We start from the raw sequence: 14,425 nt of genomic DNA, 5'->3' as shown, positions 1-14,425 counted from the left end.
CTGGTAAGATCCATCAGGACCTGAGTATTGAACTCTAAATATAAAGACATTTCTTCATCAGCAAGTGACTTAAAAAAATGTGAGGAAGAGAGACGCTTCCAGTTGACTTTTAAAATGAAATGGTAATGATTCAACTGCTTTTAAGTTTTTAAAGATCTGCTCTATGTCGACCTGCTATTCTGGAAGATATCTAAAAGAATGTGTTTTTTTAAATGGATAATTATTATGTGAGTCATTAAACAATTATTGCCAAAAGTTTCCTATAGATCTATCTTGTATTCCGACTATGGATTCTTTCCTAATATGAATAATATGATGACTACACTTTTTTTCACAATAAAATTGAGGTTTGAAAGCAAAGACTAACGTTTAAGGAACAATCCAACATTTAGACTCTCCTGTTATAAATTTAAATTCAAATCATCACATTTCATAAAAAAATAAATCATAATGCTTAAAAATTAAAAACTCAAGCCTTCATAGCTTAAAAATAATCATACTAATAAAAACCTGAAACCCTATGAGAGTTTCATCTTAACAAATGGACATTGGCACTAAGGTACCTGGCCGTACTCTGTCACAGTTTATAGGATCTCCCAGTAGACTGATACATTTTGCACCACTGCAGTTTTAATATCCCTTCAATCCCCGAAATGTTTGCTTATTCTAACTCTTCTTACAGATGATAAAAATAAATAGGTCATGTTCTGAATTCAGAAGGAGGGATCTGGAGATCCTACAAGCATGCATACACCCAGCAAGTCTTTTTTCTAACACAGAACCAACTCAGTACCTGAAACAATAGGTAAGACGCATTTCCTCTCCACTGAGGTATCAACAACTCTCAATCCCCGCTCTCATTTCAACAGTGCTAACTTAATCAAGCTCAAGGAAAGGTACAAAAGGAAGGTTCCACAGCTTTCAGTATTAATATGTATCATTATATTCTATATGCATAGTGATCTCCAGCCAACATCACAAGCATCCACATCCTTTATAACAAAACTATGAACTATGGGATTTTTTTTTCATGTTTATGGCTTCATCCCCTGGTACTGTGAAAACAGATGAGCTCAAAACCTGGGGCATGAGAGGGCAATATAACAGTGTTTGGTTTTAACATTTGCCGATAGAGTGAATCTGTACCATTGAACAATCGTTTAACAATCTCCCCAGAAAAGTATTGGCAGACCTTTAACTGTATGGTATTAGAGCTCCTAATAACACTACTGGAACATGAAAAGTGCCTGGAAGTGTTTTATAAACTTTAAACCGCACTGGAGGTTACAACTAATTAGTCAGAAACAAAAACCAACTGGGAAATATTTCAAAACCAGATGCTTTGATTATTTCCCACTTGTCAGTTTTTCCGATCCAAAAAGCTCTCACTTCTAACCTGGCTCTATGTACCGAGCCATTCTCTTCTGCCCTGTTTCCCTAAAAAAATTCTGTTTAAAAAAAGGAAGGGGGGGGGCACTATTTGGTGACATAAACATGCCCAACGTTTTCTTCCTCGTTCAAGAATCCTATCCTGAGAGATTAAAAATGTGTAATTGTTTTTCCAATTTAGAAGTGAAACAGAACCTGGGAGCCTGGGCACAGGGCCCCAGAAGATAAGCATAGGCTATGCAGCCCATGGCCGCCATGAGGCCATCTTGGGCTCCTGGGCTGTAAGCTCACCATGTAGCTCCTACACCATCAAAGAAGGTTTTGCAGGCACAGGCCCCAGCCCCAGCATCCCATGCCAACAGTCATGTAATGGCTGTGGAGACCAGGTTTGTTTTTCACAACACTGTGTCTCCAGAGCCCAAGATAGTGCCGTCCAGAGCGCTCAGCAAAAATGTGAGTGGATTACCAAGTCCCATGAGTTTTAGTTAGTGACTACGAGGCTGCTCACAGCCAGCATGCCCATCTTGACAGGCCACTGAACCTTGTATGAGACAAGCTGCTGTAGAAATGACCCATTAATGGAGACCTAAGGTCCTTGCCAAGTTGGCCTCTAGCACTTAAGTGACTTTCTTTTCTGGCTACTCCCACTCTATTGTACCGCCTGGCCTCAGGCAGATTTACATATGGCCCTAAGAGTAAGACTTCCACCATCTTCTATTTCATAAATCACCCCCTGGGTGAGAGGGGTGGCTAAACCTGGTGGGGGGATTACCTACGGCTAAGAATCTGCCTCTTCAGAACTGGATCTCAATAACAACAAAGCTCTGGAAGAAATCTCAGATGAACATTTTTTCAAATACATTCCTTGTTTTTAAATCATAGCATGACATGACATTGTGCCACTGAAGTATTATCATGAATTGGGTGATATCAAAGTGCTCCAAGTTTTCCTATGTTTGGATTTTCTGTCTTGCTGAAGGCTGCCTAATTGTACTTTGTCAGAAAAGAAGCAGAATTTGTGATTTCAGATTCACGATGTAATTTGCTTACTCGGGATGCTTTGAAAGTTATGAAACATGCCCCAGTCTCTTAAGCTCAGCGTTTACAAAATTGTTTTTATCTGAGAAAAGGAGCCTGACTCTCTTCCTCCTGTTTATGCTATGTCCCTTCTTGCCCAGTGCCCAAAAAACATACTGTGGAAGAGCTCAGAATGGGACATTCACCTAGCTGACACCCCAAATGCCAGGCCTCCTCTGCTCTATCAACCTCAGCTGGCTTTTCTTTTTCCCAAGATCCAGGGAGACCAAAACATCAAATCCATCCCAGCTGGAACAGAGGCTTGTTAAGGGGATCCCACCTTCAGGAACCTGTAGGCCCTGTCTTCCTGGCTGGGTTGCTGAGGTGCCAGGCCAAGCTCTGCACCTAAGAGCTGTAGGTCGGCAGACACCCGGCATGTGCATGACCTGAGAAATCTATCCTCCCCTACCCCCTGAAGAACAGGGAAGGCTCTCCCGTAAGCTGCCCCACCCCCACCACCAAGGGCCAGGCTGTTTGCCGGCCAAAGCTCTGGTTGGGAGGTGCTGAGCCATGGGTGACTTACCTCCCAGAGATGCTGCGTGTTCCTCACGGCACCGGCCTGCACCTTCTCCGGGGGCAGGAGGACGCCCTGGAAGGGCCCGATCCAGGTGCCCTGCTGGATCCTCTGTGCCGCACAGATGCCGTAGGCCAGGCCGGGCACGGTGCTGGTGCACAAGCACACCTCCCGCGGCAGGTCCCGGAGCCACTCGGGCAGCTCGGGCGGGGGCGCGGCGGCCGCGGCGCTGCTGGTGCCCACAAGCCGGCGCAGCGAGTGCAGCGGCCCGTGCATGGGGCACTCGCCGTTGCGGTTGTCCGCGCACATGTCGCAACCTGCCAGAGAACGAGCGGGAGGGAGGGAAGGAAGACGGTTAACCCGCCGCTCAAGGCGGCCCATCCTCGGGCCAATCCTGAGACGACCACATCCCCTCCCCGGTATGCCACCTGCGAGGGAGGGGACACCTTCAGGGCACCCGGGCCACTAGGAATAGGGGAGAGGTTCATCTGCACCCCTGCCTTGGAAATCGTGGCACCCAAATCGGCCTGATAGGGGTCGAGCCCCCAGCGCCCCAAACGCCTTGGTTGCTGGGTGTGGGTGGCATGGCTGTCTCTGTGGAACCCCCAGCTCCCTTCTGCCTCTGGGGGGGGGTGTCTCTCTCTCCCTCTTCCCTTCTCTCTCTAGTTCCCTCTGACTCTCTCCCCTGTCCTCTCACTCCAGGGTGTTTCCAGGTGTGTTTATCACTGTCCCATGAAAAGAGCCTATCTCTTGCTCAACCTTATGTCCCAGAGAGATTCTACTTTGGTCGCCTGGGTATATTTGGTTTTCCTCTTCCGACAATGAGAGAAGATGCTTCCAAAATCACCGGGGCAGGCGGGCGACCCATCCAGCACGAAGCACCCTCCCGACTCCTGGGGAAGCACCCGCCCCCACGGCCTGCAGCCGGCACCAAAGTGGGGAGCCGTCCTTGGCCCCTGGTGGTGCAGAACCCCAGACACCGGCCACTCCAGCCAGAGAGGAAAGGGTGGAAAAAGGGGGACCATTCTAGCGGGTTTGGGGTGCCTGTGCTGGAGTGCAAGCTCTTACCAGAAGCCAAAAAGGACTACATAGTGAATTTAAGGATCTGGGTAATGGCTGAGTGGAGAGGGTGGCTGCTGCCCAGATGATGGGTCCCCAGGCTGCACGCGATCCTCCTCGTGCATTACACGCGAGGGAAGAACTGCCGTGAACCCGGCTCTCTCCGACGTCCCCCCCCTCCCCGGCAGCCAGCAGCCCAGAGGAGGGGATCCTCACCCTCCCTCTGGGTCGGGTGGCTGTGGACGCCCAGTGTCCCTCGACTCAAACTGGATGGGAAAAAGCCAGGCGGCCGCAGGAAGCAGAGCCTGCGGCGACCGCGCTGTCGAATCGCAGCGCCCTCCGGGTTATTAATGGGCCTGGCGGAGCCGCGGTGTCTGCGCCCCGGCCCTGCAGACCTGCCTCAGAGAGGCAGCCTCGGCGCCGGCCAGCACAACCCAGCCTCCCTGGCCCAGCCTCCCTGGGGAGCCACGGCGCCCCCACGCAACTGAGCCCTAGGGCACCGAGCAGGAGGTGGGATGGGTACCAACTGGTGGGTGGTGGGAGCTGGGGCATGGGTGGGCGACGGGTGGCCCTCGAAGCCTCCTAGCACCTGCACCCAGCTTCAGGTCCGCCAGGTCTGGGGTTGGGGGCACAGGGCACTGTCACTCTCAGTGTGCTTCCATCCATCCTAAAACAGAGGCAAGCCTACCTAACTTTTCACAAAGTGAGTCAGGGAGGAATCTACAAGGAAGGAATCCCCAAGGGCAACCCAGCCGCCCAGAGCAAACCCTGGTTTTGCCATTTCTTTCAAAGCAAGCCCAGGGTTGACCATGTGAACATCCTATCTCAGTGGAGAAGGCTCCAGCAGGCTGTGCCTTCCCCTCAGTCCCCTACTCCCACACTCCTCCCAAGAGGGCAGGAAATGACAGGACCTTCTGACTGCAGCTTCTGATATCCCCAGGCCTCTCAAACGACAAGAGACAACCTGTTTCTACAGGTGGGGAGGTGCCCATGCTCTGGACCTCCATCCCACAAAAGCCCCCTCTCCCAGTGATACCAACTAATGTAAATACTGTGTCAGGCTCTACTTTTGCCTTTAGGGCCTAGACAGAAAGTATTCCTACCCTTACCACATGTCAGCCCTTCCAGATACACTTCACACATCCTCTCTTGCTTCTGACTGTGAAAATAACTACCTCAAGACCAAGGGGGGAATGGAAAAAAAGACAATAAATATTCAAAGTCACCCAGTGTCTATAGTGTTCCAGACACCTATCTCAGAATAATCACCATATCATGATCCCCATTTTGTAGATGAGGTAATTTGAGGCTTCATGAGCAATGTAGCTAGACCAAGGATCAGAAACCAGAAAGTGGTAGAGAAAGACTCTCGGTCGAGTTTGCCTGACTTCAAAGCCTCCAAATCTAAAGATCTAGGGAGACTAATGAAAGCTGGGAAAATTTTACATCCAAACTCATAATCAGTACAATTGAAGTATTTCACTGAAAGCACTATTTGGCAGGCCACAAAAATTGCTCTAGCATCGGTGAATAACAGAAATTTCCAAATCTCTCTCCCACGCTTGTGAGTTTGGGGAGGTTAAATGTACTGCAAAGTGAACAGATTATGTCCATAACTTTGAATTTTAGCCTCTGCCCTCAGAGATGACCTTTCAGCACATTAGCAAAAATAGCTTAAAACAAATGACAATAAGCAAAAACAATATGTCCGGTAAAAATAAAACTCAAATCACCCTAAGGAGCTGCTTAAGCTACTTTCCCTTTCTGGTTGGCTCAATGAGGCATATGGTGAGAAGCAAAAGCAGTTGGTATTCACTCCCTACCAGTCCACACCAGAGATTACATCAACTTCCAACATCTCCACAACACGCACTATCACCCCAACTACATCAGTAATAAAATAAGGAGGAACTCCAGCCACCAATCCCACAGACAGCAAACTCACTCCCTGTATTTGTTATGCATGATAAAACTACAGCTAGCCCTTTCTCTAAGAAGTCCTCTAAAACTCTCTTCTACCAACTAAATTTCAGTTGCCTCCAGCAGGTGTTGAAAAACTTAATAGTGGCATTTTGCCAAAGAAAAAGCTGAGTTTCTCCCAATATACAGAAGACTACCTGTGTGTAAAGTCCAGAGAGTAAGGGAGGCTAATCCACTTTAATTACATGAGTCTTAATTGATAAACCACTTTGTGCTATATCAAAATATTCTGCTGGAGAAGTTGACCAATTACATCCAAATACATATTATATCCTGATGTTTTTTAATACACAAAACCCCTGCCATTGAAAATAACTGGCCTCTGACTCTGTGTCTCAGGGTCCCAAAGGAGCTTGAGGATGCTTAAAACAAGCAAGTTCTTACTCCGGGGTTGACAAATGTGGCATAGATAGACAAACATCCTAGCAGAGTGTTTTCCAGAAAGGAGCCATAAACGCCTACAAGAAAAGGTTGGAGGGAGAAGGCTGGCTAGATGTCCAAAGTGCACCCCCCAAATGTATTTTATATATGTGCATGTATATATATACACACACACACATAATAAACGCATACATTACATACAGCATTCCACGCCAAGCAATACATAATACAAGTGTATTTGTATTCATAAAGAATAAGCAAATAAATGTTCCTAGATTATCCTAAAATCAGGGTTATTTTCTGAAAGTCCATAATTGTTCTTTGGAAAGTGTTTTCTCTATCTGTGAGAAATATCAGATTCTCCAAGCAAGATACTTTGAAATGCCATTTTCGAATTAGGCAATATCAGAGATCATGGTCCCTCCTCTCATCGTGAATGGATCTGTCAGGGCTCCTGTTTCTGTGGCCCTGAATAAGGGAAGGAGGTATCTCTAGGTTACAGACCTATCCACCTACTGACTTCGGAAGGCCAGCCCAAGTGTCACGAAGAGCGCACTTCCACTCTTTCTTTCCCATCTTCGTGGATTGCTTGAGTATTTCCCCAAGTGCGTACACTACTGTGGCAATTGAAAGCGGCTCTATTTTTTAAGGTAAAGGGGGGCAAAACAGGCATGGTTTTCTTTTCTGGTGTTTCATTTCTTGTTCTAGGAAAGGTGAAATTTAAAACGTTTCGAGACTTTTTTTTTTATCCCCCTGTTTGCAGAGGCTGACGGACTCGTGTGGGCCCGGCGGAGCCAGGACCCGCGGGAAGCCCCCCACCCCCCCGCCCCACACCCAGACCCTGGGTTCCCCGACGCCTCCGGGCCTCCTGCGCCTGCCCTCAGCCCCCTCTGGAAAGGACACCGAGGAGCAGCCGAGAAGCCTGCCTCTCCGCCCGGGCGGCAGGGACAACTAAGCTATAAATCCTCCCCGACCGCCGCGGAGGTGGCGGCCCCCGGCCCCGCAGGCCAGCCCGGCGGGGCGGCCGCGCATCGATCCCGCCGGCGAGCGCCCCGGGAGTGCCGCCTGCTGGCCGCGCCGTGCGCGCTGCGGGCGCGGGTTCGCGGGGTCCCGAGGCCCGGCGGGGTCCGGGGCCGGCGGAGCACGTCGGCGCGATCCCGCCCCCGGGCTGCGGCCTTGCCCTCTCCGCCAGCCCCGGGGCCGGCCGCTAGACGGGGCGGGGTGGGCGGCTGGGCCCGGGCCCGCGGCAGGCCCCGCAGCCCGGTCGGAACCGCGCAGGCCCCGGCCCCCGCCTGCCGGCCCCGGCCTTCCCGCGCGCCGCCCCCCACGGCGGCTCTGCCTCCGCCGGGCAAGGGCCTCGCCTCCCGCGGGGTCCTGGAGGCGCGTCCGGAAGGCCGTGCGGGCTGAGCGCCGCCACGGCGGGGAAGGGGAGCCGACCGTGGGCGCACGGAACCTTCGGGAGGGCTCTCCGTGGGGCGCTAGAAAGCTCCCCGCGCGAATGGCACAGGCGCTGGGCTTCCCGCGCTCCGCCTGGCTGCCGGCCTGGCCCAGGGACCGAGGGCGAGAGACAAAGGGGGAGGGAAAGAAAGCGGAGGGGCGGGGGAGGCAATGTGGATTTTATTTGTCTTCCGAGGACCGTATTAATAAATTAAATGGGAGCGCCAGGGTGTGCGTGCGGGCGAGAGAATATTGCGCCGAGATAAACCTGGCCAGCCCCTGCCCCGGCGAGGCCGCCGTATACAATGCGGAGATGATGAATAGGACGGAGAGGGGATCGAAGCGGGTCTGGGCTGGCTCCACTCTCTCCTACAAAACTATAGGGCAATTAATTGTGGCTTGTCCCCTCATCCTTCATCTCCTGGTGGCACATATCGATGGAGATTACTGCTGATGGACCATTTTATCACCTTAAATAAACAGTCGCCACCTCTTCTAACCTCAATCTAATATATGGCTCTATGTTCAGTTTCAGGGCGCTAGATAACGAATGATGTAAAATAGCTAAATCATGTATGTTACGGGATGGGGCTGGGCCTGCACACAAAAAGAGAGAAAAGAGAAAAAGAAAAATAGAACAACACAAAAGCCCACACGCTGACTCCGAGCCTCCCTCCCACCGGGGACCAGGTCTGGAATCTAAGTCGCTGGCGGCTGACAGCGGGGACGCTGGGCGGGAGTGGCCGACGCAGTCCGTGCCTCGGTGGCAGGAAGACCCCACTGCGGGGTTGCTGGGCTCGGGGGCTCCCGAAGACCGGACCTGCGTCTCCCAACTGGGTGCGAAGAGATTAGGGAAGGTCAGAAAATACTCGCTCTCCTCTTAGCTCCCTCTTTAACCCCTCTGCTGGACGAACCCCCCATTTCCTTCTCGCCCACAGCCCCTCCCCAGCCCTCGGAAAGGCTGGCGCTACCCAGCCGGAGAGCCTCGCGCCCGACTCCTACACCGGAGCATCTGCCCGTGCTGTTCCCACCACTGTTCCCTGCGCAGCAGAGCTCCCCCGAGACGGAAAGTGGCAGAGACCTCCAGCTGGGGAAGCTGCGAAGCGTCTCGCTTCCGCGGAGACCCCGGGAGGACTCAGCTCCCCAACCCCTTCCCAGATACGTAAAAGGAGCACCTTCCCTGAAAGGTCTGGAAAGGTGATCGCCCCCCAACACACCGCCAGGTATCGCGCCTACAAACACCAGGGGCGCCCTGTGGCTGCCTTTCGCTATCTTCCAAGAAGAGTGACAGGGTCTCAGGCAAGGCACCGGCTCCCAGAACCCGGGAGGAGACCACAGCGAAGGCGCCTGACGTAAGCAATGGCTTTAGGCAACCAGGCAGCAAATGCGTGCGGGCGGTAACACAGGACAGGGAAGGAAGCCCCCCACCCCCATCGTCCTTTTCTGTTGCAAACCGCCCACCGGTGTTAGGGAGATGAAAGCAGGAGGCACAGCAGCCTGCAGAGGGTCCGTGGAAAGTGTCCTTCCACCGTGGAATAAATTAACCCACACAGATAAGAGCAATGTACTGGAAGAGTTCACCCGGCTAGCTTTATACCGCGTCTGCTGTTTTTAAGTCTTTGTGTGTGTGTTTTAAGGACCCTCCGCTATGCCTTCACTGTGGCCTTTGCCAAAGATGCCAATAAAGTTTCAAGGTGAAGCGGGTGTTAATGATTCACACGTGTTACTGGGTTGCGGCTTGCAGGCAAAGAGCGACTCTTCTAAAGGGAAGAGAAGTGAGGGGGTCCCTGTCTTTGCCTCCTGAGCAAAAGAGAAAATGACTCAACACCCTTTTAAATACAAAGTAATAAAGGGAAGCGATGCTGAGTGGTCATTTCACAGAATGCTCTTACAAGAGGATGGATGGCAGGAACCTGAAACTAGGAAAACGTGGGTGGGGGGTAGGGATAAAAATCACTGGGCGCTTCCCTTCTGAGCAGCCTCTCACCCCACCCCACCCCCACCCTCACCTGCAAACAACCTGGGAATGGGGAGCAGCTCTGCTTTTCACCACCTTGCAAACAGCAGACCAACTTCCCCCGCCAAGGGGGACCAACAGTTTCCCACCCTTTGCATTTCTGTTTGGTTTTGATCCCCTCATTAGATTAAACCCAATCACTTCTCAATCCATCTTTGCAAAACATGCACCCCAAGGTTTCAAACGAGTGTGTGCTCTTGCCCAGAGAAGTTTCTGCAAGAAAGGCAGGCCTGGCTGGCCAGCATTACACAAAGCTACCTCAGCTTTCTATTTTCTTTCTCAAATGCCCTTTAATGAGGAAGCAATGTGAAGTGTAACTCTAACAGGGCAATCTGACTTTCTTTGCCTTCTGTGTTTTCCCTTGCACTTCGCACAGGGGACGCAGTCCAGCTGACTCAAAAAGAGATACCAGAAGATAACACAATGGGAATAATTTAAATACATCATAATTCATTTCCTCCAGTCAGAGGAAAACGTTACCTGGATGATAAACTGGCTCGATAGCCATATATTAATTAGCAATCTATCCCAGTTCTTTCTCAGATCAATCTAGGGTTTTCTCTGGTGAAAATGCACTGAACCTCAAGATTGCATTGTGAACAATACAGGCACTCAGAGCACAGCCAGGGCTTTGGGGTGTGCTGCTGGCATCTTTGCCAACAATCATTTAATGCAGAAGAGAAAGTGCAAGTTTGATAAAGTACTCTCAGCCCACAGTGACTGTATTTCACTTAGCAGTAAGAACTGTCTTTTCCAAAGCATTTCTTGTCTTTTTAATTCACATTTTTAAAAGAACTGCTTTGAAAACAACACGTTCAAGAAATTCAGGAGGAAGAGAAGTATTTTTTTTGAAGTCCATTAGGACGATATCATTATATAAAATTTTCTAAACTCTGGAATACAAACGTCTTCCTAACAGCAGGGCAAATTTGAGTTGAAACCCTCATTTTAAACTAGTACTTTACCCTCAAACTCTGGAGAGAAAAAAGTAAATACAACTGCTTTTTATGGTTAGTAATAATTATCTCCATCAGAAAAATGATCCCCATCCCTTTTGAAAAGACTGAACCACCGCCATCACTAGGCTCGTGGCTAGTGTTTTCTCATCAAAGTAGTGACAACGAGAGTCCTTTAACTAAAATGTGTAGTTATTTTGCTTTTACAACGAATTAAGAAGTTCATGGAGCGGTAGACATTCTACAAGAAGGGGCTTATTCAGAACAGAATGATTATACACGTTTATCATCAACTTTCCTCATGCAGAAACTAAACGAGGGAATGAGATGAAAGGAGCTAAGTGAGCGCTGATCTTTCAAATCCTCTACTGCTTTCAACTTGACTCTCTTAACCTTTAATACTCTCTCCAGAGATCTCTGGAAGTGTATCGAGCACTGACACCAATGCCTTAGGTGTAAAGAGTATCCTAACTTCTGATACGACCAAAAGGACTGGATACAGAGCAATACATATTCTTGGTCTTCATTTAGCGTTTTGTCTCAAGACCGCAAAACGGAGCTGTACTTGCGAGAAGCCTTTGAAAATCTGAATACAGGAATCGAAGCTAGAGGAAGGAGAACCGTGTAGCTTGAATTAGGCACTTACTTAATTTTTCAATTAGGCATTTGCCATTTACTCGGGAACAAGGAGCGTACACCGCTAATACAGAACTACTGTCAGAGTCATTAAAAAAAACAAAAAACAAAAAAGGAAATCAAGCGTGCCTACGGATTGCGAACAAACGTTTAAACGACCAAGGGTGCGCGGAGTACGCGGGATCCGCTGGGAATGACCCTACCCCGAAGTCGGAAACGTTTTCTCATTAAGCAGCCTGCAAGTTTTCTTCTCCTCCTTTTCTAAATAAATAGAAGACCTAAGAATAATGCCTGCCTGCAGGGAGAGACTGACCCAGTGTCATGCAAAATTCCTACTCGGGCGAGGCCCGGCCAGCCAGCAGCTCTCGGCGCGTCCCCTGCCCACCCCACGGGTGGAAAGTGAGCTGCTGTAGCTAACTCCCGAGGTGAGGGACAGGAGGAGTGCACGCTCCCCAGAAACGCTGAGGGTCCCTCCCGCGTCCCTCCGAGGCCGGGCCAAGCCCCCAGCGTGCGCTGCTGGCGCCCGCCGGGCCCCGGGCACAATCCCGCGGGAGGGCAGAGGTCTGTCCGCCGGGTCCTCGAGCCGCTGGGGTCTAAAGGCTTGCGAAGCAGGGAGGGGGTGTGGGGACGAGGTAGAGGTAACCCTGAGGTGCCACCCGGCATCCCATCCGTTCTCTCTCCTTCTCTAACGTTGGAAAAATTTTGCCACGACGGTCTGGGAGGTGCGGGGCCGCGGCCTGGGGCAGCCCACCCCCTGCAGCCCGGCCCCGCGACCCCCTTCCCGGATGGGCGCCCGCGCTCGACGGCGCCAGCGGCCCTGGAGAGCGCGCGCGGGCTGCGGCTACGTACGGTTGTTGGGGTCGCTGGTGTGCTGGTTGAGCGGGATGATCTCCATGCGCTGCTGGCCGTACAGGTAATAGTCCAGCTCCTCCGCGCTGCAGCGGAAGCGCGGGCCGCCCCGCACGTCTCCGCCGCTGCCGCCGCACTTGGCGGGCCCCGGGCCCGAGGCGGCGCCCAGGCACAGGTCCTTGGCGGGCAGCGGCTCGGCGGCGACGGCGGCGGCGGCGGCGGCCAGAGGCGCGAACACCGGCAGCTGCGCCACGGGCAGGGCCGACAGACCCGCCAGCGCGGCGGCGGCGGCGGCGCAGGAGGAGACAGAGGAGGCCGAGGTGGAGGAGGACGCCGGAGTGGAGGAGGCGGAGGAGAGCGAGGCGGGCCGCGGGCGCAAGGGGTCCGGAGGAGGCTCGGCGCGCTCCGGGGGCGGCGGCGGCGGCGGCGGCGGCGGCGGCGGCTGGAGAGGCTGCGGCGCGCCCAGGGGACCCGCGGCGCCGCCGCCCTTGAGCGGGCCGCCGCTGCCGCCGTGCGGGAAGAGTTGCTGCCAGTGCTGCAGATAGGCTGGGTCCACTTTGAGGAAGGCCGAGCCGCCGGGGTCTCCGGGCTTCAGCATGTCCGACCTCTCAAGCTGGGGGCAGAGGGCAGAGAGGAGAGGGCGCCTGAGCCGGGCCCCCGGGCCGGGGGCGAGAGGGGCGGGAGGATGGCCGCCCAGACCCTGGGGCGAGGGCTGAGCCCGGGCTCCGCCTGCGGCAGCCCGGAGCCGCCGCTCCCCCTCTCCAACTCCGTTAGGGCGCAAAGTTTACTCTGGAGCCGCGGCGCGGCGCGCAGGGAGCTCCGTGCACCCCGCCTCGCACCGTGGAAGCCGGGCGCTCGGGCGCTCGCCCGCAGGACTCGGCGGCAGGACGCAGCCCCCGCCCGCGGCCCGCGCCCGGAGCCGACCCGAGCCGGAGTGGCGCAGCCCCGGAGCCGCGCTGGCCTCCGGCGCCAGGAGGCGGGACAGTCTCGCCCCCCGCCCCCAGCCCGGGACCTCCAGCCTCCTGTCCCCGGGGCCCCAGACCCCGGCCCCAGACCAGCCGCGCCTTACCTGGAAATTCGGGGCCGCCGGCGGGTGGGTGCGTGCGTGTGTGTGTGTCGGTGAGCGTGCGGGAGAGTGTGCGTCCCGGGTGCACTACATGCCCCTGCGCCGCGGGAAAGGAAAGCCCTAGATGTGGTCGGGCCGCCGGAACCCTCCCGGGCGGCGGGCGGGCAGGCGAGCGGAGGCCCGCGGAGGCCGGCGGAGCGCGCCGGGGCGCTTGAGCCGAGCGCGCGGGGGAGCGCGGCCCGAGCGGGGCGCGGACCGGAGCCGCGCTGGGCTGCTGCGCTCGGCCGCCGCCGGGTCCCGGTTCCTCAGCTCCGCGCTCTGGCAGCCTCCCGGCTGGACACGTGGGTTTTACGACAGCACAAAATACAAGTGTGTGTGTGTGTGTGTGTGTGTGTGTGAGAGAGACAGAGAGAGACAGGGAGAGACAGAGACAGAGGGAGAGGGCGAGAGAGAGAGAGAGAGAGAGAGAGAGAGAGAGAGAGAGGTGGGGAGTGGGGGGAGGCGGGAGGCAGGCCAGAATAATCGAAGGGGAGGGGAGAGGGAAAGAGGGAAGTTCTGACTCGGCTGCATCCCCACGCCGCCCGTGCGCCTCGCCCGCACCGATAACCCCTCCACGCTCCCCCACCCACCCGCCTGCTCGGGTTTTGGCGTGACGTCTCCCGCTCGCCTGTTGTCTCTTTCTGCCCATGATAAGTCTTTTCGAGGTGCCAGCTCCCTGCCCGGATCCCGAAAGCAGCGGAAAGCGGGATGCATGTCCGCAGGCGCTCGGGCGTCCGCAGCGGAGCGGGCGCGCCCAGCCGGCGGGTGGACCGAGTCCCAGCACCCGGCTCGCGCCTTCGCCCGGCTCACTCTTCCCGGAGTACTGCTGGGTGCCAGGGTCCACCGGCCCGCCGCGCGACTTCCCACAGAAATCCTGGCGGGGGGAGGCGGGGTGGGGCGGGTTGCGCGCTGCTGTGAAACCCTGGGTCTGCAGCCCAGGAGGCAGGCTGCGGGGAGCCGGGAGGCGTGAGCCCCGGGTCCCTAAGGGCGGCTGGTCCCGGCCGCGGCGGAGTCTCCCGGGGCTC

The 14,425-nt window shown here is 54.4% G+C and overlaps 1 protein-coding gene across 1 annotated transcript in view; it reads right to left on the bottom strand.

Moving 5' to 3' along the window:
• PRDM6 (PR/SET domain 6) overlaps positions 1 to 13,511 on the bottom strand; it is a 102,332-nt gene extending 88,821 nt beyond the window's left edge. Inside the window, exons 1-3 of the mRNA XM_072840771.1 lie at positions 13,365 to 13,511; positions 12,296 to 12,908; positions 2,990 to 3,297 (exon numbers count right to left, since the gene is read on the bottom strand). Of these exons, the coding sequence (XP_072696872.1) occupies positions 2,990 to 3,297; positions 12,296 to 12,893 (906 nt within the window). The 5' untranslated portion in view covers positions 12,894 to 12,908; positions 13,365 to 13,511. The remainder of the gene's footprint in view (positions 1 to 2,989; positions 3,298 to 12,295; positions 12,909 to 13,364) is intronic.
• Positions 13,512 to 14,425: the final 914 nt, after the last annotated feature.

This window comes from Canis lupus, chromosome 10 (genome assembly GCF_048164855.1).
Source record: "Canis lupus baileyi chromosome 10, mCanLup2.hap1, whole genome shotgun sequence".
Lineage (NCBI taxonomy): Eukaryota > Metazoa > Chordata > Mammalia > Carnivora > Canidae > Canis > Canis lupus.
The sequence above is the reverse complement of the archived record's forward strand: the minus strand, read 5'-3'. Positions and strand labels throughout refer to the sequence as shown.